The sequence below is a fragment of the Suricata suricatta genome, chromosome 2 (genome assembly GCF_006229205.1).
Source record: "Suricata suricatta isolate VVHF042 chromosome 2, meerkat_22Aug2017_6uvM2_HiC, whole genome shotgun sequence".
Classification (NCBI taxonomy): domain Eukaryota; kingdom Metazoa; phylum Chordata; class Mammalia; order Carnivora; family Herpestidae; genus Suricata; species Suricata suricatta.
Window position 1 is genome coordinate 15,755,114 of NC_043701.1, and position 27,523 is coordinate 15,782,636.

Genomic DNA, 27,523 nt, shown 5'->3' on the forward strand with positions numbered 1-27,523 from the left:
TTCTGTGGCTGTGACTTCCTCTTAGAGGTTCTTCAGGGGAGAGTTCCTTCGTTTTGTCATTTTTGCTAGTTTTCTGTCTCTTGTCACCTTTAGAAAGCTTGTTGTGCACTGTGCACCTATTAATATTTCTCTATTAAAGGAGGCTTATTGACTGTCCAGGTCCTGTCATTTCAGGAAATGTTCTTTTAATGGTGTCTCTCAGTTTCTCTTGTTGTGCCTTTGAATATTTTATTTCCCTACTCAGCAATATTTGGGCCTTGCTGTCATGCACACTTTGGCTTGTTTTTTGGTGTAGCCCTAAGAAGGAAAACAGACAGACACACACAGAGGGAACAGTAACACACAAATGCACAGACAAATCAAAGAAACAAACACATTAACAGGGGAAAGAAAATAAGGAGAATGGGGAGGAAGGAGACAAAAAGAGAAGAAGAAAAGAAAAAGAAAACTAAAAGAAAAAAATAAAGGGAGTCAGAGACAACAAAGGACAGTGGACAGTCTAAAAGTGTATGATCAGTTGAGAGGAGAGGTAGGGATGAGATATAGGAGAATATATCTGGATTGCAAGAAGGCAAAGAAGAAAAAAAAAAGGGAGAAAGGAGAAAGGAAAATAAGGAGTAAAAATTTTTAAAAATTTAAGTAAAAAAAAGTAATAATAATAAAAAAATACACACAGAAAAAGGTGAAAAGGAAAAGAATGAAGAAAAAAAATTATTAAAAAAAGCAAAAACAAAAACAACCCCAAAACCAGCAGCTCCCCCTCGTGGATAGGCATGGTTTGATGTGGTAGGTCTTGGAGGCTGCTCTCAGAGGCTCAGCCTTGGTGTCTACAGAGATTAGATAGGCGGCACACCAAGCTCTTCTGAGCTAAGAAGTGTAGGCCACTCTAATGAGTCAGATCTCCTTTTGCCTTGGTTGAGTGGAGTTGTATTTTCCAGGCCCACCTCTATTCAAAGTTCCAGTCCATACACTTTTTATGCTACCACAGATGAGATGTTTTTGTTTTGGTTGCTGGCTTCTTAGGGGGAGGAATCAGTTTGTCTTGGCTCAGGCTGGGGTTTCGGCTGCCCCTGCCTGAGGGGAGATGCACAGCAGGAGGTGAAGTGCGTGTGTACTGTCACAGACTCAACCCCCAGTGGGGATGGCGTTAGTGCTGGGGGAGGAATGAGGGCGTAGCTGTTGCTGGAGGCGGCGCAGGGAGCTGCTGGAAATGATCTGGGAGCTCCTGCAGCCTGTGCACGCACCCAGGTCTCCACCGCCGCCAACTCTCTGCTGGGATTGCGCGGAGGTGGGGGCTATTTTTTCCCTGTTGGCACCCAGGATTCAGGGTTCGTGTGGCCAATGTCACATATCCTTCAGGTTCTCTTCCTTCTGGAGTCCGTATTTTCTCCTTCTGCTCTTGCAGATGAGAGTAATGTCCTTCTCAGCTCAATCCATGGGGCAGACGAAGTTTACAGAGCTCCCTTCCTCTCCGCCATATTGGCTCCCCCCCTCTTTTTTAAAAAAATTTTTAAATGTTTTTTATTTATTTTTGAGAGACAGAGACACAGCGTGAACAGGGGAGGGTCTGAGAGAGAGGGAGATACAGAATCCAAAGCAGGCTCCATGCTCTGAGCTAGCTGTCAGCACAGAGCCTGACACGGGGCTCGAACTCACGAACCGAGATCATGACCTGACCTGAAGCTGGACACTTAACCAACTGAACCACCCAGGCGCCCCAATGTTTAACATTTTCAAAATAAAAACTGAGCTCAGAAAGCAAATAAAATAAATGATTGTATTCATCCCTATTGTTTGGGTCAGATAACTATGGTGGAGAGCACTACTGCCTAAACTTGAGGATTCCTTTTCATTTCCTTAAGGATTCATAAATCTTTTTACTGTTGATATTACAATTCAAAATACCTAATAATCCAAGGTTAAGAATGATGGCAATTCCTTTGTTTGTGAGACCAGAAAAAAAAGATTACTTTGGTCAAATGGCAGCTTTGTTTCTACATCAAAACAAAACCATGCTCTGAACCCTAGGTCTGCCATAGTTAAAATCAGAGTACATTTTCAGTCATGGTACCGGACATTCACTTAAACAGTGTTGGGGGCAAGGGAAGACCATGATATGTGCCATTGTGTCAACCTCGTGGCCAACCTTGTGTTGGCTTTTGATAACATTTCTAGACTTGTGATCGCTTCAACCCCTCCTTTTCTGCTTTGATTGTTGCAGTGTGATGGAACAGATCTCACTCCAAAGATTCAGGAACTGAAGTTCCAGTGTATAGTATTTTTAAATATACCCAGGTAAGTTCTGTTCATACTTTTTCTTTGGTGTTGTGTGAGCTCTGTTTGACTTGAGGCTATTGGTTTTCATTATAGAAAATGACCAAGTATAAACAATGGAAGTAAGTTATCTTACTGGCTTCTTAGGCATTTCTAGGTCTGATAATTTTGTTTTGCTTGGTTTGTTTAGTGTTCTCTGTGGTGGGTGTTTTTTATTTTAATGTGATGTGGCATGCATGGCATACACATCCATTGTTAAGAAACCCAGGCACCCCTATTTACTGGAACGTTTTAATGTGATTCTCAATTACTGATTCTCTCTCCCTCCCAAGAATGATAGCCTTGAATAAATCCCTGTTCTCAGTTTCCCAAAAGCTGTTAGGAAGCCATCCAGCCTGATTTTAGTATGGAACACATTCAAAATTGTTGCTAGATGATTGCTTTGGGAAAAAAATAGGATCAATTAGAGTAGCATTTCCTAGCCAGAATGTCAACTCTCTTTGGTGCTATTATATACCTCAGGAGAAAGGGATATTTAAGATTAACTAGACTCAAAATAAGCACATTATCTCAGTGGTACAAAATTGGAGTCTAGCCTCCCAAGCCAAGATTTTGGAAGAGATGGATCTATGACCCTTTGTTATTCACAAACCACACAACTCAAGACAGAAAATCTGCAGATAAGTTCTATTTAGCCTGTGTTTAATTGAAACGAGAGTTGTATGTAAGTTTATGGTTAGGAAAACATATTAGAGCCTCCTGATTATTTTTGGCAGTGCTCAGTGTAGTTACCTACAGTCCTAATCCAGTAGGATTTTCATCTTCATCATTAAAATAAAAGACTTAGATGAGGCACCGGAGTGGCTCAGTGGGTTAAGCATCAGACTGTTGATTTCAGCTCAGGTCATGGTCCAAGGGTTGTGGGATCTAGCCCTGTGTCAGGGTTCATGCTGAGTTTGGAGCCTGCTTAAGATTCTCTCTGTCTCCCCCTGACCCTCTCCCCAGCTCACATTCTTTTTCTCTAAAATAAAAAGTTAAGTAAAAGACCAAGATTCTCAGGAAACATTGGTTATAAGCTTTCTTTAATTTTTTCTCTTTTTTTTTCTTCTTGCTTTTTCTCTCTCCGTTCCTCTTCCTCTACTTTTCCAATATCCTTCATGTCTCCTTTTTCCTTTTTTAAATTTTTTAAATTTTTATTTTTTTTAACATTTATTGATTTTTGAGAGACAGAAAGAGACAGATCATGAGCAGGGGAGGGGCAGAAGAGAGAGGGACACACAGAATGAGAAGCAGGCTCCAGGCTCTGAACTGTCAGCACAGAGCCCGACGCAGGACTCGAACCCACGAACGGTGAGATCATGACCTGAGCCAAAGCCAGACACTCAACTGACTGAGCCACTCAGGCGCCCCCCTTCTTTTTCCTTCATCTTTTATCTTTTCTGCCTGCCTTCCTTACACTTCTTGAGTTACCTCTCTCTGCTTACCTTCCCAGAGGTTATTTATTATCTTAGTTCAGCACATAATAACCACTGCTTACCTACCGCGGTTTCCTTTTCCTTTTCTGCTGGCTTACAGTGTCCTCCCCCAAGACCAGATTCTAGAACTCGTGGCATATCCTAGAAAAGAGACATAAAGGACCACTGAGTGAGAAATGTCAATAAATAATGGGTTAGGAGAAAGATGGGCACCATCAGATGCTTTTGTTATAAAACTGTGGTCCATTTTCACAGATGGATATTTGGAAGTGATAAATCCATTTTCTTTTCTATTGGAAGTTATGCACCAAGAACCGAAAACGATTCTTAGGTGAGATACACTGGATCTCACTGTAAACTAATACCTAATAACAGTCACGAGAGGAATGGAATAAGTTTATTTCTTTTTTTAATCTTATCTTGCAGATATTGTGCTGGCACAATGCCCTGGGGGAACCCAGGAGATCACCATGATTTTGAACCTCAGCGTCATGATGATGGTTATATTGAAGTAATTGGATTCACTATGGCCTCTTTGGTGAGCAATAATGATATTTTATTGAAATGAGATAATTTCAGTCACTGAGTTTATTCATTTCATAGATTTTTGGTTTTCAGTCTTTAATTTTCTCTCCTGCTTTACCATTTTATAATTTTTATGCAATACAGAAATGCTTAGGGAAAACAGGAACAAAAAATCCCAATTCTTTATGTCGCTAAGAAAATTATACACAGTTGTATGAACTTCAAAAATAAGTATTATTTGTTAATAATCCTGGTTAATTTTCTACCGTAGTGAAATACAAAGTGCTTAGGGAAATTAAAAAGCATTATGCCACAGACATATTCCAGCATTAATGCAGAAACCTTGCCATTTGATAGCTTTTTGTTTCACTAAGGACTGGAGTGTTAAAGTAGAAAGGAAGGTGGTTATTTGCATTTATCTTTATCTTGCTTGCTAACAGAAAAGGTGGACATCTCCATTACCACAAAATACCTTAATAAAGAAAGACATCATTATTGTGACATTAATGAATATTCATTTACTACAGTATTGAGATGACCTTTGCATTTTAATTTTGTTTGCCTGCATCAAATTGTGAATTATGGTGTAACGGCAGTTTCCGGCAGGTTTTAGCTGTGTATTTCAACCTATTATTGGATGATGAGGAAACCAGTTAAAAATTAGGTGTATCACCTTATGTGGTGTAAATCAGGCTGTGCTATCAGTTTATAAAGTGAATTCAAAAATTTAAAGCTTCTTGTGGCCTATGCTTAGCACTTGGTGTGGGCTACGCCTGATGCCTGCAGGTAAGAAGGTTGTATTTCTTGTTCTAAACAAGCCAAAACAGGGGTGCCCGGGTGGCTCAGTCAGTTGAGTGTCTGGCTTTGGCTCAGGTCATGATCTCATGGTTTGTGGGTTCGAGCCCTGTGTCGGGCTCTGTGCTGACAGCAAGCTCAGAGCCTGGAGCCTGTCTTCGAATTCTGTGTGTCTCTCTCTCTCTGACCCTCCCCTGCTCATGCTGTCTCTCTCTCTCTCAGAAAGAAATAGAATATTTACAAAAAAAAAAAAAAACAACCCACAAACCAAAGCAGCTCTCTTTGCCTCTCATCTTGTGGATCCCTACTCACTTTTCCTCGATCACTTTGGGTTGCTGAAATCTAACAGAATAGCACTTAGCGGTTGAGGCAAGAAGGCCCATCACCTGAGATGGTGATACAGCTCATTAAATCTGCCATCTCTGGGATGAAATGACTGTTAAGTGTGGAAGATTGGTCTGGATGGGTCTAATTTTCAGGGTGGTATCTCATACACAGCTCTTTCTCTCCAAAGGCCTTTAATGCTAATTAGTTACAGGTAAACATTCAGCCAAGAGCAAACATAGGAATCAATTCAAGAAGCACATGTGCAAGGTAGAATTCTTGGAGGTGACCAAAAAACCCTTAAACCTGGCCACGTGTGTTTTACTCATTCATTTATTTGTGGATTCAGTGAACATGTATTGAATGTGTACCAGAACTTTCTAGTCATGATTATGTGGCAGAAGGCTGTCAGGGAACGTGGAAGAAAAGATCCTTCACGTAGGCTTAGAAGGGCAAGAAGGATACTAGATACTTCCCCACCACTCTGAGGACCAAAATCTAAATGTAGGCCTGCAAGATTGAGTTTCTCTCGCGTTCTCTAGCCTTTCCCACTGCCTTCTTTGCTTTCTAGCTCAAGTAGCCTCTCAAGCCATGCTCAGCTTTGAACACCTCTTGGTGCTTTTGCACCACAGGGCCATTGCATATGCCATTTCTCTCTAAAATGTTCTTTAACTGTCCATCTTCCGTAACTTCTCAGTCCATATCTATGTCAGACCATTTTTATAGCCTTCCTCGGGTTACTTTTGTTTACAGTCGTGTCGTTCCTGGACAGGAAAGCGCTAGCAGACTGAGACTGGGAATTAGAGGAGAGTTTATGGAGGGACTCTACAAACAGTGAACTAGGTTTGTGAGAAGGAACAATGGGTGGTGGTGTATTCCTGAGCTGAAGGTGCAGAAGTAAGGAAGCAGTCAGCTGTACCCGACGGAGGGCTATTTGGGAAGGACCACCTGACAGTGTTTGCTAAACAGAAGCAGTCAACAGTGCCAACCTGGCAGGCAGAGAGCCGGAGCCCTGGATATGGTGACCTTACTCTTCCTGGCCCTCTAGATCTTCTGCCGGTGTCTCCCTCTGGAGAAGGCCAACCAGAAGTCAGGGGACAAGGCAGCCACTGGTACAACGTAAGTGGGTCAGGCTCACAAGGCAAGAAGGAGGGCAGGGAAGGGTAAAGTGCCAGCCAGGAGCAGCAGGTGGTAGATATCCACCCCTCGAGCCTGTGACTGCCGCACAGCAGAGAGCCCGATGCCCGGAGTTGGCATGAGCAGATGTGGCAGAGTGAGCGAATTTTGCCAGGAGAAGAAGAGTGGGATTTGGCATCTGTGTAAAGAGAAATTTATATGCACTTACAGGTATGAGAGATCCTAGTCCTCCGTGGGAACTAGAACTCATTTTATGGAGATGAAAAGTGCGAGTAGTAGTTGATGCTGGTGAGGTAGGCGTTGGCTGGATCGTGGAGTGATTATAGGATTTATCTAGAGATTTTGACTTTGTCCCAAGGTCACTGGGAAATTAGTGAAGTGTGTTTTTACATGAGTATTTATTATGGAAGAGTCCGATATAAAAATAAACAAAATAATGTACTGAGCCGTCATGTACTGTCACCTCGTGTCTATAATGTTCACCTGATAGGCAGGCTTCTGTCTGGCCCCACCTGCTTTATATTAAGTTGAAGCACATCTCAGACATGGTGTTAGCTCCTTATGAATACTTCTGAATATGCTTTTAAAAGATAAGACTTTGTTTTATGAACATTATGACACAACTTATATCTGAAAAAAATAAGACAGCATCTGACTATAATTATTTACTGAGTGCTTAGATTTCCAGTTTCTTCGCAAATATCCTTTGTTTTCTAATGCTCTGTTAATTTGAACCAGGATCCACGTTAAATTTATTTATTGTGATTGCTTGATAGAACTCTTAAGTATCTATGGGTTTCTGTCCATCTATTTATCTTCTTCATTTATTTATTGAGAGTAAAAACCAGGCTATTTGTCCTGAAAAGTTTCCTTGAGTCTAAATTGTGCTAATAATATCCCTTAGGTATCAATTCACATGTTCTTATGTCTTGCTGTTTCCTTTAAGTTGATAGTTGGACGTAGGTGCACCACTTCCATCTCCACCCCCCACCCAACAAATCTACTTTGTGGTTAGTGTTCTCTTCTTCCAAAGCCAATAGGTAATATCTGGTCGTTGCTCTGTTTTGGCTCATAGAACTGAATGATCATTGTCTGGGTCCAGCAATCATTAGCGGTTGGCCGAGTAGTGATATTCTAACTCTGTCCTTTTTCATTCATTAACTGGAATATTTCTATAAAGAGTAATTTCACCTAATACTTGGTTACTTAGAAAATTTGTGTAGGAAAAGCAGGATTTTTCTTTATTTATACATTTTCAAAATAAGTAATTTACTAGCACCTTCTGATGGTAGTTGGTTTTTTAAAATTTTTTTTAAATGTTTTTTATTTATTTTTTGAGAGACAGAGAGAGACAGCACAAGTAGGGGAGGGTCAGAGAGAGAGGGAGACACAGAATCCTAAGCAGGCTCCAGCCTCTGAGCTAGCTGTCAGCACAGAGCCCGACGCAGGGCTCGAACCCATGAACCGTGAGATCATGACCTGAGCCGAAACCGGACGCTTAACCAACTGAACCACCCAGGCACCCAGTAGTTGGTTTTCAAATGGATTCTAATTTTTTCAACACCCCCATTACGAGTTTTGGTCTATGCACCATGCCCTGGAATCTGGGTGGGCTTATAAATACTTGGCAAATCAGGTGCGGTGGAAGTAACACTAGGTAGCTTGTGATGCTAGATCATGAAAGGCCAGGCAGAGTATGGGAAATACAGGCAATACTAATGGCCTCTAATTAATAGGAATTTTATAAATTCTAGTAGTGTTTGTTAATAAAAATATCTCCCTGCTTTCATGCATTTAATATTAGTCATAAGTATTTATTGAAAATTTATTGAATCCACAAATACTTTGAATTCATGAATGATGCTCTGCTGTGTAAAATGATTATGAAATGGACCAAAAGACAAGCCCTGTCCTCAGGGTACCCACAGTTCAGTGTTGTGGCAGAACATGAAAAACATAAGTAATTGCCATCTGGCATAATAAATTCTAGGAGAAAGGCACATGTAAAGATAGGAAGAAGATGAAAGCAGAACAGTGTTTATAAAATGGGGAAATCAGCAAAAATTGCACAGCAGAGAGAAGAGTGTCTGTGGATGAAATTGCAGGCATCTGTTCCATGGAGGATGAGCCTAAGAGAGCGTGGTATTCTAGAATCCCCCATGGTCGCTCCGTGACGACACATATGGTGATGAAAGACACTGATGCGGAGAAAGTTAGGACAGAAGGTTTTGCTTTGTTTTGTTTTGTTTTGCTTTGTTTTATGTTGTTTCAGGACCTGTTAAATGGGGAGGTTGAAAGAGATGGAATGAGACAGAATCAGATTTGTGGTTTAGAAAGGTTACCTGGATGTCTGTGTGGAAAGTGCTAGAGGGAGATAGACAAAGCAGGATGTTGGTACCAAAATCCGGGTGAAGAACTGAGGGAGCCTGGACACCCGCCATGAGAAGTGGTGATGAAGATGGGGGGATTGGCGACCTCAAGAGTGACTCAGACATGGGACTTACTGTGAAGGGGGCAGAGGAGTGTGCACGAATCCCAGCTGGGCAGCGTAGTCCACTGGGTAAATGGTGACTATAGTAGAGATGCAGGGAAGATAAAAGAAAGATAATATTGCCAACAAATGAACTGTGGTTTTATTAAACCATATTTCAAAATTATATTTTAATTCCAGTCTACTTAACTTAGAGTGCTAAATTAGTTTCAGGTGTACAATGTGGTGACTTCGCAGTTCTATTACCCCGTGCTCAGTTATGTTTTATGTAAGTTAAATTTGAAACCCCTGTAAGACATTTAAGGAGACAGAGGCAATTTGAAATACCTGTTTAGAGCTCAGAGGATCCCTCCAGGTTGAGAGGGATTCAGGAATCCCTTAGGTCTCTTTCTCTTCCACCCCATCATTGGTAGGAAAAGGAGAAAAATAGTAGTTGATGAGCGCTGGTGAAGAGTAAATGGAATGCTAAAATTATATCCATTATTCTTTCTCTTTATACCATATGAATCATGTAAAAATGCATACTAGCTGGCATCAAATGTGTTTGGAGCTCAGATTCTAGTGACTTTAGATTGCTCCCAAGATTAAAAAAAAATTCTACTTGAAAAAAAGCAGAGTTGAATGTAGTTTATACTGTACAGTTTTGAACACCCTATGCTCCCTAAAGAATATGGGCACATATGTCTCTGTTTTCAGACACATGTTCCTGACTGCTCACAGAACAGTACACCATTGTTCAAGAAGAAAGAATTTAACTTTCAGGATTTTAGCTTCACATTTCTTGAAACTATTACACTGATTATGCTTCTGAGAACATAAATTATTTGAAAATTATATGTGTGTAAGATGATTATATAAACAGAACGGTGTGGTTATTCAGGTATATGTGTGTATTTTTGTGTCTTTTAAAATATTCAGAGTGGCACTTGAATTGAAGAGAGATTCAAGTAGAATTACACTGTTTCTTTTAGACTCTTTATCTTCCAGTTGCAACTTTCAAAGCTTAAACTTTCAATTCATCTTCCTGGCTGAAATGCCTGCTTATGAATTATGATTCTTCATTGGGTGTGTGGAAACCCGATTACCTTTTGGGGTTCTACACAGACCAGAATCAGACATTGTAATTTATATTTATTTCCAATACAATTTTTTGCCTTCATGACTTTGAAGATCTTTTCACGTTGAGTCTGTTTCTAAGTAATCTAAAACTCTTTAAGACAGTTCAAAGCATTATTCAGATTGGGGAATTGGTAACCAATTTGCTATACCGTGTGAAATCCAACAGTTTCACAGTTGTGAAATCTATTTCACAATTTATTTATTTATTTTTAAATAAAGTATAGCCAGCTTTCTTTTTGTTAATTGAAATTAGAATATGTAATCTCTTTTCTATTTATGAATTAGAAATGCAAAAGTTTGTTCGATGAGAAAAATTACATGGAAAAATTTCCAGGGCTGAAGTTTTACACATACTAGATAGTATAATCTTTACTTTTTATGAAAAACTGTTAAGTGTTTGCTTATTTTATAATATACATAAGTACAAGAACTTAAAATGGAAATATTAGTCATAATTACCTGATTTGTAACTATTTACATTTTGATGTATTTTCTTCCAGTTGCTTTATTTCTGTTTTTAAATATATAGGAAATCATGTTATTATAGCTAAAAACCACAGTACTAATGGCTGACTACTCTTTCATATATAATAACCTCAATTTATATAATAATTATTCCTTTATGAAAAACTCCCTTTACTAAATGTTTCTGGATGTTTGATGGTATAAATGATCCTGTAATTAACATGATTATTCATATGTTTCTGTCCATATTTCAAAACAGTGTCTTATGACATATCCCCACAAAAGGAATTACTGAGTCAGTGACATAAATATTTTAAAACCTCTAATAATGGTTATAAAACTGCTTTCTAGAAATGTTGTCCCGTTTACTTGCCCAACAGCAATGTGGGAGAGTACGTGGTAAGAAGTAATATCCCAGAGGTGATGGAAATGTGTTAACAGAAACAAAAAGCTATTAGAATATTGCACTTGAGGAAACAGAAGGAGAGATGAGTATCAGATTGTATCCCTAGAGAGAAACAAAGAAATCCTGTATGTTTTGTGTGTCCATTAAGTCCTCTTAAACAGGAAACAAATGAGAGTAAGCGCACATTGTTGTTCAACTTTATTGTTACCTTGCATGGGTTTTCAAAGTGTGGGGTTGTTTTTTTTTTGCATATTTTAGTAGGCTGTCTTTTATTGTTGAATTGCAGGAGTTATTTATATATTCTGAATACAGGTGGATTCACAGACATATTAAGTGCAAATAGATTTTCCATCTATTTATTTTCTTAATGTTGGTTTTGATGAGCAGAAGTTCCTCTGAATTCCAGTTTTATGAGGTAGGCTTATATCACATTAGGCTTTTTGTGCCCTTTTAAGAAACCTTGCTCGTTCCAAGAAAGGTTGGGAAGATATTCTCCTATGTCTTCTTTTTGAAGATTTATAGGTTTAGCTTTTATATATAAGTATGTTATTCAGCTCAAATTATTATTGTATTAGTGTATAAATTATTGTGTAAGTGACTCAAGATTCATTTTTTTTAAATACACTTTTTCCAGCATTCTTTGTTGTTTAGACTTGTCTGTAGAATTACCTTGGCTGCCTTTGCCCTTCAATTGTATGTGGTTCTATTTCTGGACTCTATCCTGTCCCATTGATTTATTTCTTTATACTTACGGTAGTACAACAGTGTTTTGATTATTATAGGTTTATAGTAAGTCTTCCAACTGGTAATATGAAGCATTTCCCTTTGCACTTCTAAGAATGTTTGGTTATTCTGTCTTTTGTATTTGTAAATAAATTTTAGAATCAATTTGTTTGCAAAACAAACAAACAAAAAAACCCTGCAGGGATTTTAATTGGGATTGCTTTGAATCTCTAGATTAGGGAGCACTGACATGCTAACAGTATTGAGTGTTCCAATCTACACCCATGATGCCTTTCTCCATTTATTTGGCTGCTGTTAGATTTCTCTTAGCAAAGTTTTATAGTTTCCTAGTTTCAGTGCAGTTTTCAGGTTCTTGCATACATACTCTTTACTAAATTTGTTCCTAAGTATTCTATGTTTTCTTCTCCGCCCCTATCAACCTAGGATTGTCCATGATTTTCATCTGACAGCAAACAGAATAAGGGCTTGAGTAATAAGAAAGAGGATGAGGTTTGGGGGAAAACAGAGGCAAGTACTATGGGGAGAGATATAGCGTGGAGAGACTGGAAGTCTCAAGCCACACCTGTGGCACGAAGGAACGTCACGGTCTGGGCAGCAGGGTGGTAAATGGCAGTCAGTGCACTCACTGCAGCAGCTTTCTTTACTTTTCTATCAGGTCTTATTCTATCAGAAAGGTAACATTTAAAGTTTTCATAAGAGTAATGTATGCTGGGTTGAACAGATAATTCAATGTCTGTCATTAATAAATCACCATATTCCCAGTAAGTAATTCTCTCTAGCAAATTACGGGGATATTTGTGGTTAAGCCTAGACCATTCTGAGTGATGAAAAATAACTATTTTTTAAAATTTTTTATTTTTATTTATTTTGAGAGAGACAGAGAGAACAGAAGTGGGGGGAAGGGCAGTGAGAGACGGAGAGAGAGAATCCCAAGCAGGCTCTGCACTGCCAGCACAGAGACTGATGTGGGGCTCAAACCCACAAAGCCATGAGATCATGACCTGGGCCGAAACTAAGAGTCAGACACTTAACCAACTGAGCCACCCAGGCACCCTGAAAGAGAACTATTTTTAATAAATATTTAAAATATTAGCTTTATTCTAATTTGTTCCAAAAATAATGTGGCTGTGCTAACAGTAATAGAACTGTTTTTACCCCAAAAAGCTCTTTACTGTAATTCCTCTTGAGCCTGTGTGGTGATCTTGGATTGATTCTGAAAAACCAGCAGGACTAGCATTGACAGCTATTTACATGTTTGTATTATTGCTCTATTTTTGAGGCTGAGAAGATGACTTAAAAGTGCCCTACACCTGCTTCCGGTTCTGTGTCTCTTTCTCTCTCTGCCCCTCCCCCTCTCATGCTCTGTCTCTCTCTGTATCAAAAATAAATAAAACATTTTAAAAAATTTTTAAAAAACTGCTCTACAGTACAGTGTATGCCTTCTAAATTCCAAGGGGTTGGGAAGTATTTAACACCATTTTCAATTCTGTGAAACTCAGAGGACTAAGTTCTTACCTGGCAGGTTCTGCATTTTTGTTTGTCATTAGGCTGAGTCAAGGTGAGGGTTGGGGGGAGGGTAGGGAGAAGAAGAAAGTGTTTTCAGAACAGTGGATGATGAAGGGATACATCTTCAATTGAGAAGTACTTAAGTCAAGGGGAATATATTAGAAAAGTTCTGGAGATGAGATAGTGGCTTTAATCCATTGACTTAAGTGGATCACTTGAGTACAGCCAAGAAAAACTTTCAACTGAATAATAAAGGATTGGGTAATAGGCCAAAAAGAATTTTAGTAAATTCTCACTGCATTCTCCTCTGCTTTTCTAGTTTTCTCAACCAATTTGATAAAATTGTGTGTAAAGCACACAGTGGAATACTTTTAACATTAAACGTGATCAATAGGAAGTTCTCAGTTTTTACTCTATTTTCTTTCTCTCCTGTTTGTCCCTTTGTGCTTCTTTTCTCTTTGCATTTATAGATAATCAGGTTTCTATTGTTCAAATTAATGCAAATGCAATAAAAAAAAGAAATTCAAAGCATCAGATAAATACAAATATCTGGCAACCAAATAAGGGGAAGTTGACATCACAAGTCTCTGTTAACAAAGTTAATCCCTCATTGACAGGAAAGAGAACTATAGAAACAAGTTGATAGTATGTATGTTTTAATCTTTTAGATTTTGAGCAAGTTAGTATTAAACTCCTTTTTTATATTTATTATAAATAAATTGATAACTCAAAGGCATAATGTAACCTTATTGAAAAAATATTTAGCAGTATCTGCCAAAGTTAATTATACATCTAAACTTAATGGCATAGCAATTCTTCTCATTGTATGTACCCAAGAGGTATGTATCTACCAAGAGATACATTCAGGAAAGTTCGCATCAACAATAGCTATAAACTGGAAACAACCAAATGTGTATCACCAAAAGAGTAAATAAATGGATTTTGCTATATATTACTCAAAAATAACACTGAGCAAAAGATGCCAGACACAAAGGAGTCAGCCAGTATGGCTTATATGAATTTCAATTTCAAACAAATTATATCTATGATAATAGAAGTCAGATATTGGTTACTAACTAGTTGATGGGAAGAGTATAAAAAGATTGAGAAAGAGCACATGGGAACTTGTGAATTATCTAAAGCTTGATTTGGATAGAGATTCACATGTGTATAAAAATATTCATGAAGTTGTAAAATTTGTGTATTCTTTTATAACCAAACATGTATTATTTTCATTCATCCCTAAAGGATATTACATATTTAATAACATATATAACATAAAAATATAACACACACATACATTTTTAGTAATGCCAGAATGGTCTATTAATTTGTTGTTCTCAACAACAGGCTTTTAATGTTGGATTGACTTTCCATTCTGTGGCTACCATGGTGAACTGAACTCCGTGTTTGATCTTCAAAACTGCTATACTTTTCACAATGCTCTTAGTTGAGTAATTAGTCTTATTTTGTATTATATAGATCTTATACAGACTAAAGGTAGCTTAAGGAGTTTTTAGGTAAAAGTAAAAAAAAAGCCTGCCCATTTGCAAATTAACCAAGAGTGGGATGCATATTTAAATATGAACGTATTTAATATGCAATATATTGTTACATCTTATAGCATGTCATATATGCCTGTTATACATACATATATATGTTATGTAACTATATTATATATTTATGTTTAAATAATATGTATTATATATTATAATATATGCTTACATTTAAACATAGTATAAAAGCTGCCTTAAACTGCTTTATCGCTTTTATTTTCTTTTTTCTCCTTATATTGGTTATTCAATGGGACTAACTAAACACAAAGAAAAACTTTTGTATTAAAGTAATGTGAATAAATTAATACTGACAACTGGTTATTGATGAAAATTTGTGGTGAAGCTCATCAAAAGTTTAGAAATTTTAGTTTATTTTTGTTAAGGTGATTTATCCAAGGTTTCCCATTCTACTCCTGGCTAGCAATGTTCAACATGTTTATCAAAGGCCTTTTGGTTATGTATAGTGGACTTGGGTATCTAGCTTTCCTGACTCTGAAGAACTAACTTCCAGCTTCCTTTTGACTCTTGAATTTACAGGCTGCCCTGCAAGTCGGGGGCCATGGGGAAAGGCTACACCAGTGTCGGGAGGTCATGCTGCTCACTTACAAATCCATCCCCATGCAAGTGGATGGGGAGCCCTGTAGGTTGGCCCCAGCCATGATTCGGATCTCCTTGAGGAATCAAGCCAACATGGTACAGAAGAGCAAGAGGAGAACATCCATGCCTTTACTCAATGAGTGAGTTTGCCCCTTGCCTACTTTTGTGGATACAATGATCATAGAGAGAACACCAGGCATGTGCATGATCTAGGGCCTTCCTGTGTTGAGAAAGGAACAAAGTCCAAGAAACCACAGTTCCTTGGTCTCTCTCCCATAGTTTTCTTCATGTTTATTACACAGTGACCACACACTTCCTTTAGAACTTATTGCTGTATTGTATACTAGATAGCTCACTCTTCATTGATCACTTTGCTATATACTTACTGGGAACAGCAGAAAATCACTAAGAGTGATTTTAGGGTCATAAAATACGCCAAGATAAGCATGTTCCATTTTGTTTTAAGAAGGCATGCTGTTGGCCTCTCCTTTACCCAGGTCACTTGGGGAGTGTTGGGTTCCCCACTCGCAGGAGGTTGGCAGAACTGGATTTTGGGGGCTCACCTCTCTGCACGTTGCATCCCGCTTCTGCCTGTTAGTGAGTTATCACTTTCCCAACGCCCCCATTTTGGGGTCCTGTGTCCTCTGGTGCTTCAACTCAATTTTGCTGTCCTGAGTAGCATCCTATTGTCTAACTACAACCTGATTCACTATTCAACACCTAAATAAAATGTATCCCTCTTGGACCCTTTCTTTCCTTGGGTGTGTTGATGAACTGATTTCAGGTGATAATAACTAGATATTTTGAGTATATTCATTTTATAGCACCCTTTAATCTCATTTTTTAAATGGAGATGTCTCTCTGGTGTTGGAGAAGGGGCTGGAGTAAGCTGGGGATTTGAAGCCTCTTTTTGAGTGTCTTCTGTATATAATGCCCATATGCCTAATATACGTCAAGGTAAGGCTGTTTTCAGACTCAGCCTTGGGTCATTACTCTGTCACAGGGAGGGCCCCTCCAAGGTGCGACTCCTGTTTGTGGCCTGTGATGCATGATTCCCTATTTGGACTGAATGGCTGGCTTCTTGCAGTGCCTGTGAAGCAAGGGCATGCTTTGCCACGTATTTCTGGAATCGCTGTGACAATCTTCAGAAGTACCTAGAATAGACCAGTAACACGGGTGCCATCGCTCACCGCCAGAGCCTGACTTCACCTCTCTTTCTCGATGGCATATGTTGAGGAATAGCATTAGACAGGTCTCTTCAGGTGTTTGCATTCCTAGCATCTGCTTTGACGTCTGAGGCTGGAATGCGCACTCTGCTTCCTCCTACCGCAGAGTCATTTTGAACATCAGAGTCACTCCGCACTTTGCTCACATCATTATCCAGACAACTTGTTCAGCTGCATTCCTTACTTCATTTACATTTTGCAGCTGGTAAAACCCCTCAGCTCATTCCCAATGGCTTTGTTTTCTCCCTGCCTTTACCTTCAGTTAGGTTGAATATACAACTGGCAAGTATGCGTGTTAAAAAGGTAGGATGTCAGCAATGATACACCGTTGACTGTACTCTCTCTGGAAATGTTAGAGTTCATCCACGAACCACTAGTCCAGGAGAAAGCTGTAAGATGCTAAATGGAAAACCATTTTGAAGCTAGTGTAGCAGCTCAGGTTGTTTGGGTCACTTGTGATAGTTAAGAAGCTAGAATAAAACTAACAGTTCTTAATATCCACAGGCAAAGTCCTCCCATTTTTGTGCCTGGCCGTGCTATATTTAATAACCTTATCAGACACGAAATTGTCTCCAGGTGCTTAGTTTCAACTAGCTCTTGCCCTTGCACTGAGAAAGAATTTGTATTTGCGCAGCATGTGTATTGTTAAGAATTCATTTGGGCTTTCTTCACATATAAAAACAAATATGAATAGTTGTTTTCTTTTTGTACTTAGAGTACGTATGGCAGATGATGTGACGGCCTAGATCTAGCTGTGAGGGTGCTCAAGAAACAAAGTTAATGCCTTCCCACCAGGGGGCAGTGGTCCATGTAGGCAGCCTCAGGCCTCTGGAAATACCTATGAAAATGGCAGTTGCATGCTTTTCAGTTCCGGAAGGGATACTTGTAAAACTCAACAAAGGTATTTATTACCACTTATGACGAATAACTATCAGAACACTATATTTTTCAGAAAATCAATCCAGATAGCACATTTTCAAAGGAAACCCAACACCTGGTCATCGTGTTGCCTTGTTTGCTCAAGCCTTGAGTGCTCTGCCTTTCCGCTCTTGCTCACCCTCTGCAATTAGATTTCTTGTGCCTGTTTTACGAGAAATCGTGTTTTTAAATCTGACTTTTTCTGCTGGATTTCCAAGGAGAGTTTCCAGTTTGAGAGTTGTCTGGCCATTCAGACCTTTCTACAAGTTTTCTTCAACCTTCTGAGTCCTCCAGGCTTTTATCTGTTTTGGCCACGGTTTTGCCAAGTTCACTTTTGCAGCCAAGGCAGAGAGAGATTTATTTTCTTCCCCCACCTCCCTTTCTCCCTTCCTCCCTCCCTCACTCTCTCTCTCTCTCTCATTCTTTCTTTCTTTCTTTCTTTCTCCCATTTTCTCATTGTTTACTAGATTATCTGTTTCTTCTGTTCCATTTGCCCGTCTTCTTTCAGAAGAAAGAAAACAGGTTAAAAACGTCTAGAGAATTTGTTCAGAAACCTCTGTGTGTGATGGGGTAGGGAGTTAACTAAATATCTGAGAATTAGACATTGTGGTTCCCTAAACAACTAGCTCCTTTCCCGCCTGAGCAGTGGTGTTCCTCATGGGTTTGCCTTTCTCTGGGGGATCACATGTGTACCCTGGATTTCATCTATGACCGAAAAGTGAATAAACCTCACATGTATGTCTTCTATCCAGGCATTCTTTTAGCAGTGAAGACTCACTCCAAGATATCTTAGCTGACATCTTTACCTGGATATCTGCTAGCAACCTTAGACCGTAGGCTAAAAATGGGCTCATAAACGGATGCATTTGCTTTCTCTGCTCATCAGCCAGGGATGCCTTGTCGTCCACATCTATCTACATGGAACCATCTAATTATTTCCCATGACCCCGCCCTGGCGTCCTCCCAGTCACTTGCACTCTTACACAGGCCATGTCGTCTTAGAGGTCTACCTTCTATTTATTTCCCAGTCTTTAACTCACACTCCTCTGCTAGTAGTATGGCCTTTGTTCAAAGGCCGTGTAAGCTACCTCCCCACAGTGTCACTTTAATGCTCATAATTCCTTGTTTCCAGTATCCCTGCCCTTCACACAACACCTTTTCCAATAGACTAATTGGAAAGATTTTTCTAGAAATGTTAAACTTCTGTTCCTTAACTGTGCATACCCTTGTGATCATTGCCTTCATCATTCTCTTCTGTGCTCCAGAGATCATTGCTGCTCTGGAGCAGTGGCCTGCCTCACGCATTGTCATACTTTTGCAGTTTGGATGCTTTTATTTGTTTTATTTTGTTTTTTTTTAACATTTATTTAAAATGTTAAATGTTATTTAAAATGTTAAAATAAAAATGACAGCTCCGAGCTGTCAGCCCAGAGCCCAATGTGGGGCTCGAACCCATGAACCACAAAATCGTGACCTGAGCCAAAGTCAGATGCTAAACTGACTGAGCCACCCAAGCACCCCCTGATGCTTTTCTTGCAGCACCTTCCTTCCTGCCTCTTTGTCTGTTAAAACTTGCTCAAGTTTAAGATTCTATTGAAGTATAACTTGCCCTAAGAATCCTTTTCTATCTACGTCTACCCATTAGCTATTCCCATTCTGTGTTACATGCATCACACCATTTATCAATAATAGTATAGTCCTTGGTTGACTTATCTCTTTACCTTGCTTAGGGTCCTCAGTGCCTCCCAGTATGTCTGAGACATGGTTTTTTGCTGAATAGTGGCTTACACATGGGTCAGTTCTATAATGCTGTATCTGTTAACATTTCTCCAAGATTATTTCTAAAATAGCATAAATCTAAAATCTGTGAATATAAAAGTAATAAAGATAATGTCTTGATAACATTTGATGTTAATAAATGGAAGATACATACTTAAGAATTTTAAAATCTGGCTCGCATGGATAGGTGGGGGAATTCCCATGAGAAATGGTTAAATAGTAGGCCCTCATGATGCCATTAGATCTTTATTTATGCTTTAAAAATATTATCGCCCCCCCCCAAACATTTCCTGGTCCATAATCCAATTTGCTGTTACCATAGAAACTGAAGGGCTCATCCTGTTGTATTCAGTCAACCCCCCACCCCACTGGTAACAGGAAAATATCTCATTTTACCATGGCATTTGAATCTATTCAAAGTGAGAATTGCAATAAATATCTTCCCCTAAAAAAGTAATAGAGGAGTTTTACCTAGGTTCATATTCATGTACTAGTAACATGGTAGCCAGATCAATTTGATGATGCTATTTGAAAGGTACCTTGGAAAGGAATAGAAATTTCAAATGTCTCAGGTGGCTAAGGAGATGTTATGCTAGCTGTGATCCTGAGCTCACTGGTAATTAATACTACAGTGTGAAAAGCAATCATGTTATTCAAGGGCAAGATTTCTAGTTGGCGAACTTGGAATTGGGCAGCACAGTTGATTGGATCCCATCAGTCTAGCTGCTCAGAAGTAGTGTTGGTTGTAACTGAGAGTCCTTTGAGGATAACAGGAGTTGACTCATGGTGACTTGATATGAGTATTTGCATACCCAGCAGAAAACAGGCATCAGGGAGCTCTTCTACTGCAGTTAGAGTGACGCTCTTCCAACCATCTAAGAGAGTAGAGAGAATAACTATGTAAAGGTGACAACAAATTTTTGCTTTAGTTTCTTCAAATTTACTTTTCATCTTTTCCAATAGCAACCAAACGTTCTCTCTTTTATAAAAGAAGAGAGAAAAGGGAGACGTCTGTGGTTTCACTCTTCTACCAAGAGTAGAGTGGAATTATGGCATCAGCGTGATGAATTTCAGTTTTCATGGTGTTACCTTCAGAGTCCTTCAAGTTTTTGTTAAGCCACCCTTTTCAAGATGGTTGTATTTCAATACAGATTTCCTACAGAGGTTTGGAATCATGAGCACTATGTTAAAGGATTAAGTCTACCTTGACTCTCCTGAAAGATGAGTTTACTATGCCAGCCTATGCCCCTCTCTAGTGTGTGTGTGTGTGTGTGTGTGTGTGTGTGTGTGTGTGTGTGTGTGAGAGAGTGCGTACTTGCGCACATGCGCGCATCCTCTCCATGGATATCTCGAATGACCTAGAACGAGAGAGGACAGTGATGATGCCTCCTGCCCGCAGCCCCGCCCCGTGTCCACGCTCCCGTTGCACCTGCCCACGCCCTGCCCTGTGCTCCAGTCTGTGGCTTGCCGCGGAGCCAGCCCTTGCCCTGTGTCCTGTTGGCTTCATTGCTGTCACTGGCTTTTTGGATTATGTCCGTGGCTGGCTGGATTTTCCTTTTCCTTTCATTCACTGTTTGGTGACGCGCTCATTTAATTTTTGTTTAAATTTTGTGTGTCTCTCTTTCTCTCTCCTGGCTTGTTCCCTGTCTGTCCACGCTGTTGTGCTGACTGTCTTCGCTGCTCATTCCCTGCTGCCTCTAGTATCCGTCAGGTGCCAGCTGCCGACCTGCGGAGAGTGTCTGCCCCCCCTGGCTCCTTCACCACGTGAGTACAAAGCCGGCCCGTTTATACACTTTGTCTAGCACCCTCGTCTTCTGCTTGGGGTTAGACTTCCTGCCTCCTCTTCCCTCACAGGTCTGCTCCTCAGACAAGGACCTGCCAACCCTAATTGCCTTCATTACCCCTCTGTGATTTTGAGGTGCAGCTGTCCAGTTCTTCATGTCCTGTTTGTCTCAGTCCTCTAAGGGTTCAGGTTTAAATTTTTGATGAGATTAGTGAGGACCCATAATTGCATGAGGTTGTAGGAAATTCCATCCTAAGCATCGGTGTTTGTGGCAAGTTTTTAAGAACAAAAGACCATTCTGTTAACTGTAGCTCAGGGATGATGTTGAAGACGATGTGGAAGGTGTGCCTGCTGCCCTTAATTTGTGAGGTCCCCTAAAGTTACGTGTGGAGTTTTGAGTACATGCATGCATCTGGGCATCATTTGGGTTGAGAATCTATGATTGAAATAAAAGGTCAATGACCCCAAACTGTCACTGAGTTAGCAAGACTATTCTATGCTTTTATCTTTTTCTAGGGAAAAATGGTTTTTAGCACTTTGGGACTTCTTTTTTATGTTGTTGCCTCTGTCTTGCCCCTTTTCTTTATCATACAAACACTTAGCTTTTGTTGTGGGTCGGGTACTGTTACAGGTGCTTTACGTTAACTAATTACTCCCCCAGCAGTCCTCTGGGACACGTGGTATGATCTCCACCTGTGGTACTGCAAGGACTCTGTGCACCAAGAGGCTAACTAACTTGACTGAGGTCACACAGCTAACAAGTGGTAGACTGGGTTGCAAACTCAGGTGATTTAACTTCGAAGTTCACACCTTCAACAGTTTACAATTTGCCACCTTTCATCTATGATGATCCTATGTATTTCTTCAGCCCTAGTTGAATCATTGGCTTTTCAGAGAATTCCTTGTGGCTTCATATTGCATTAGTTAGCTTCTCATTAGAGTTCGCTACTGATATACTTATTGTATCTCTCAAGGTTTGATAGGCTAGTATTAATTACATTAGCTCTGTAGGTGTGTGTGTGTGTGTGTGTGTGTGTGTGTGTGTCCCATACTAGACTGAGGCTACTTGAGATCATTGACTGTATCTTTTTTGAATTTTTGTGTCCCCTGCCCTGATCACAGACAGATCTTAACACAAAGTATTCTGAAACCAAACAGAGTTGTCAGTTGGCGGAATGAGGGAATGTACACTGAGCTGTACAATATCTAACATCTAGGGGTATGCCAAAATGATTCCTAAAGTTCAATCGTGTAATTTTACCTTCAGTCCCAATCTTACAAATACACATTTATTTATTCACTTATTACAATACATTTCTTCAAAAACATCACTTTACATTTGCTCTGTGCCCACCGTTTTGTGCTTGGAATCTAGTGGTGATCACAACAGGACACTGCCTTCATGGAAATTAAAATTGAACAGTCAGAGACTCAACAGGAAAATAACGTAGTTTTCAATTTGGAGGTTATTCTGGGGTATAGCCTACAGTCTGCAAAAGGCTTCTCCAATAAGTTGGAGTCCAAGGAATGGGGTTTGGTGGTTGTTTTCAGTAGCTCTGTTGATAGTGTTCAAAGAATCGAGAATATCAACAATAGAGGTGCGTGTGGAATTAGTCAGATTTCTGTTAAAGTTTGGGTTGTGTTTCAAGTTTTAGTTGTATAATTTAAATGAGGTTCTTTTTTCGTATTCCAGGTGCATACACTACAGTAAGGCAAACTGTCCTGTTTTGATTGTAATAGGCAGAATGCCTGTGTTGGCACTTTAGAACTTGAACATGGCTCTAAAACGTATCTATATATGAGATATCAGCTATTACAGATAATGGATGTTAGATCTATAGAACATCTATAGATGTCAGATTTCAGAGACACATCGGTATCTCTGAAATGTTTCTGAAATGAAAATTTATTAAAATAGAATTTAAAGGACATATAAGAAAACACTGTCAAGGAGCCTGGGAGAAAAAGCCAAGAAAAACATTAAGTATTGTGTATTTACATATTCTGGCAGTGGTTAACAGTTTTGACCCATTCTTACGCTATTTTCAGCAGTGTTTAATAATCACATTTGTGTTGCTCTGGTCCTCATGAAAGTCTGGACCCCAGTATCTTCAACTCTAACCTGGCTGATTTTTTTTTTTTTTACTCTTGGTCAGCCATTTTCTACTGAGAAAAACTCTTCTATAGATGATCCCTTCTGGGGAGAAGTGTCTCTTTCTGCTGCTCCTGTAAGAAATGTTGGTTTCTTAAAGCAACTTGCATGATCTTTCCTTCCAGCTTTCTAATTGTTTTTTTTGTCATTGTTAGGAGAAGGTCATGGTGGTGACAGTGTCATTCATGGATTATTAAGAATTGCAACCTATTAGTAATGTCTGTGCACACAGGACATTTCACCTTTATGGCAAAGAATCCTGAAATTTTATTTTTGTTCACATATGACCACATATGCATCCTGAGTGTTATTCCAAAGTATTAGTGGCTTTATCCAATAAAATAAAACAAAGCAGAGGTGACTTGGTGGCTGAGTTGGTTAAGCATTGAACTTTGGCTCAGGTCATGATCTTATGGTTCTGGAGTTCAAGCCCTGCGTCGGGCTCTGTGCTGACAGCTTGGAGCCTGCTTCAGAGCCTGTGTTTCCTTTTGTTTCTGCCCTTCCTTTGCTTGTGCTCTGTCTCTCTCGAAAATATACATTTAAAAAATAAAAAAAAACCAAGGCAAATAGAATAGTTCATTGCATGTCTTGTGCATGTAGTTTAATGAATTATTAGAGCAATACCTCAGTTGAAAAATTCTTTATAATTAAGTGACTTCATAGTAAAGTTTTCACTGAAAGGCATAATATGCACACTGAATTTTGTAAATCATGATCATTCATGCTAAATGTTCCAGTTACTAGCTTCTGTTGAGCTAATGCCAAAAATAACAGAAAGGTGTGTAATTGTAAAATGTCTTTCTAAAGCTCTTATCTTCCTTTAACTTCTTATTAAATTCCATTTGATGCCTGTTCTTCTCCACCAAAATGAAGTAGTAAAGGATTTATACCTAATTTAGTCAACTTTTCATCTTTCAAAATATATTGAGTGCTTTCTTTTAATACCAGGAGTTCTGTGGGATACTGGAGACATGGAGATTATAAAGCTAGGGTTTGTGTCCTAGAGAAATGGACCTGCCAAGGATAGACCTAGTTTGTTGCTTACAGTACAATTACGATGCCACATAACAGGCATTCAAGTACAGATTCTGCTTGTATTTCCATGTGAATAACTGAGTATTTATTACATTTGTTTTTATTTTTTAGTACTTAAAATTAGCATATACTAAAGTTGACTTTCTCAGTATCCAGTTGGGAGTTTTAAGGCAGGTATAGATTCATATAACCAGCACCCTAAACAGGATACAGAACTATTCTACAACCCCAGAAATCTGCCTAATGCTCGCATCTCGCATGTCAACATCCGCAAGCACTAATCACTATAGTTTTGAAGTTTTGAGATTACCACATAAATGCAATCATAGAGTATATAACCCTTTGCAATTGGTTTCTCTTTAAAAAATTTTTTTTATTGTGTATTTATTTTTGAGAGAGAAAAAGAGAGAGAGAGAGAGACCAAGAGCACAAGGTGAGGGCCAGAGAGAGGGGGAGACACAGAATCTGAAGCAGGCTCCAGGCCCCGAGCTGTCAGCACAGAGCCCGATGCAGGGCTCGAAATCACAAACCATGAGATCACGTCCTAAGTCGACGTCGGATGCTTAACCAACTGAGCCACCCAGGCCCCCGCAATTGGCTTCTTTCAACGTAACTATATCTTTAAGACTTATCAAAAATTTTTTACATGTTAATCACATTTTCCTTTTTATTGCTGAGTAGTATTCTGTTATATTTACCCATCTACTTCTTGAAGGACATCTAGGTCATTTTTAGTTTTAGGCAATTGTGAATAAAGCTGCAATAAGCATTGATGAACAAATTTCGTGTAAATATAAAATTTCGTTTCTCTAGGTTAAACAGCCTTCTCTAGGAAGGGAATTCCTGGGTCATATGGTAATTGTATGCTTAATTTCATAAGAAACTGACTCAGTATTTTCTAGAGTGCAAATTTTGCATTTCTACCAGCAGTGTATGAGAGAGTTCTAGTTTGTCTCCATCCCTGCTGGCACTTGGTATGACCTGCATTTTAAAATTTTAATCATTTAATCATTCTAATGAGTGTCCTTTCATTATTTGCCATCTATTCTATACTCTGATGACACATCTGCTCAAGTCCTTTGCCTATTTTTAAATCGGGCTTTTTTTTTTTTTTCTTCTGACTTCTAAGATTTTGCCACACATTCTGGATCCAAGTTCTTTGTTAGAGATGTGCTTCGCAAATGTTTTCTCCCGGGACACACCTTGTCTCTTCATTCTCGTTACAAAGTCCCGATTCTCAAGGTTTCCTTCATATGGCTGTAGTTTTGGTGTTATGTTCAAGACCTCTTGGTTTAATCCAGGTCATACATATTTTCTCCTTTGCTTTCTTCTGGCAGTTTTGTAGTTTTCCATTTTGCACTCAGTTCTGTGGTTTGAGTTAACTTTTGTATAAGATGTGAGGTTTAGGATAGTGTTTTATTTTGTTTTTATATATAAATATTCAATGGGTCAGCACGGTTTTTTGAAAAGACTTTTTTTTTTCATTGAATTGCCTTTACATCTTTACCAAAAATCAATTGGATGTGTATATGGGGGGTTATGGATATATATATTGATGGATAAATACCAATTTCTGTACTCTCTATTCTGTTCCATTGATCTATATATTGTGCCTTTGTCAATGCCATGTTCTTTTTATTATTGTATATGTTAAATGTTAAAATCAAGTTGTACTATTTTCCCACTTTATTCTTTATTTTAAAAGTTGTCTTGGGTAGTCAAGTTTCTTTACCTTTCCATATAAATTTTAGAATAAACTTGCGTATTGTGTTGAATCTATAGATTTGGGAAATATAGACATCTTTACCAGGATGAGACTTCCAATCCATGAATACAATATATCTCTCCATTTATTTTGTTCATCATTGTTTTGTGGTTTTCAACTACAAAGATATATATCTCCATTTGTTTATTTTGCACATCATTGTTTTGTAGTTTTCTACTACAAAGATATGTATATATCTTGTATATATTTTGTTAGATATGTGCCTGTGTTAGACACGTGCTGGTTTTCAGTTACGATTGTTAGTATATAAAATTACAATGGCTTTTCATGTGTTGACCTTGTATCTTGTGGCCTTACTAAAGTCACTTTTTAGTGCAAGGAGTTTGGTTACATCCTTGGTTTTTTTCTGCATACTCACGCTTGTCATCTGTGAATAGGAGTAGTTTCTTTCATCCCAATCCATATACCATTTATTTATTTACAATAAATAAATAGCACTAGCTATTATTTCTAGTATGATACTGAATACAAAAGTTTAGAGTGGATATCCTTGCTTTGCTTCTAATATGAAGGGGAAATCATTCCATTTTTTCACCGTAAAGTATGATTCTTGGTTGTAGATTTATTTGTTAAAGTACCTTTTTTAGGAAATCTGGGAAAGATTAGAGAGAAATGGACTTATTTATCTTATTTATCCTCTACATGTATGTTAGATTTTTCTAAGAAACCATCTGGTCCTCATGGTTTTTTTCTGTTTTTTTTTTTTTTTCCCTTTTTAACCAGAAGTTCAATTACTCTAGGAGTTATGGGACTAACTAGGTTATCTGTTTCATTGTAGGTGAGTTATACTGGGTTTTTTTTTTTTGTCATTTTTGAAAGTTTTTCATGAGTTACTCATTTCATTCCAGTTGTTAAGATAGGTAGACTTATTGGTAGTATTTCTTTATTTTTTTTAATGTCCTTGGGATCTTCATTGACTGTTCCCTTTCATTCCTGATATTAGTAATTTGTACCTTTTCTCCTTGTCATTCTTAGTAAAGGCTCAATTTTACTAATTTTTTTTTAAAAATCAGCTTTTGGGGGCACCTGGGTGGGTCAGTCAGTTTAGCGTCCGACTTCGGCGCATGTCATGATCTCACGTTTCATGAGTTTGAGCCCCACATCACTGCTGTCAGCACAGAGCCAGCTTCCAATCCTCTGTCCCTCTTTCTCTCTGCCCCTCCCCCGCTCATTCTCTCTCTCTCTCTCTCTCTCTCTCTCTCTCTCTCTCTCTCTCTCTCTAAGATAAAACATTTTTTAAAAATCTGCTTTTGTATTTGTTGATTTTTCATACTGTTTCTTTTCCAATTTCATTGATTTTTGTTCCTATATTATTATTACATTTTTACTTTGGGCATATTTTGTTCTCCCCTCCCCACCCCCAGTTCTTTAAAGAAGAAGCTTAATTACTTAAGCAGTCAATTGACTCAAATGAATTCAGGCTACAGGTT

The 27,523-nt window shown here is 38.7% G+C and overlaps 1 protein-coding gene across 1 annotated transcript in view; it reads left to right on the top strand.

The window, feature by feature from the left end:
* The window catches only part of DGKI (diacylglycerol kinase iota), a 286,356-nt gene that overhangs the window by 117,412 nt on the left and 141,421 nt on the right, over positions 1 to 27,523 (top strand). The window contains exons 17-19 of the mRNA XM_029922877.1: positions 2,222 to 2,295; positions 4,176 to 4,287; positions 15,355 to 15,554. Coding sequence (XP_029778737.1) covers positions 2,222 to 2,295; positions 4,176 to 4,287; positions 15,355 to 15,554 — 386 coding nt within the window. The remainder of the gene's footprint in view (positions 1 to 2,221; positions 2,296 to 4,175; positions 4,288 to 15,354; positions 15,555 to 27,523) is intronic.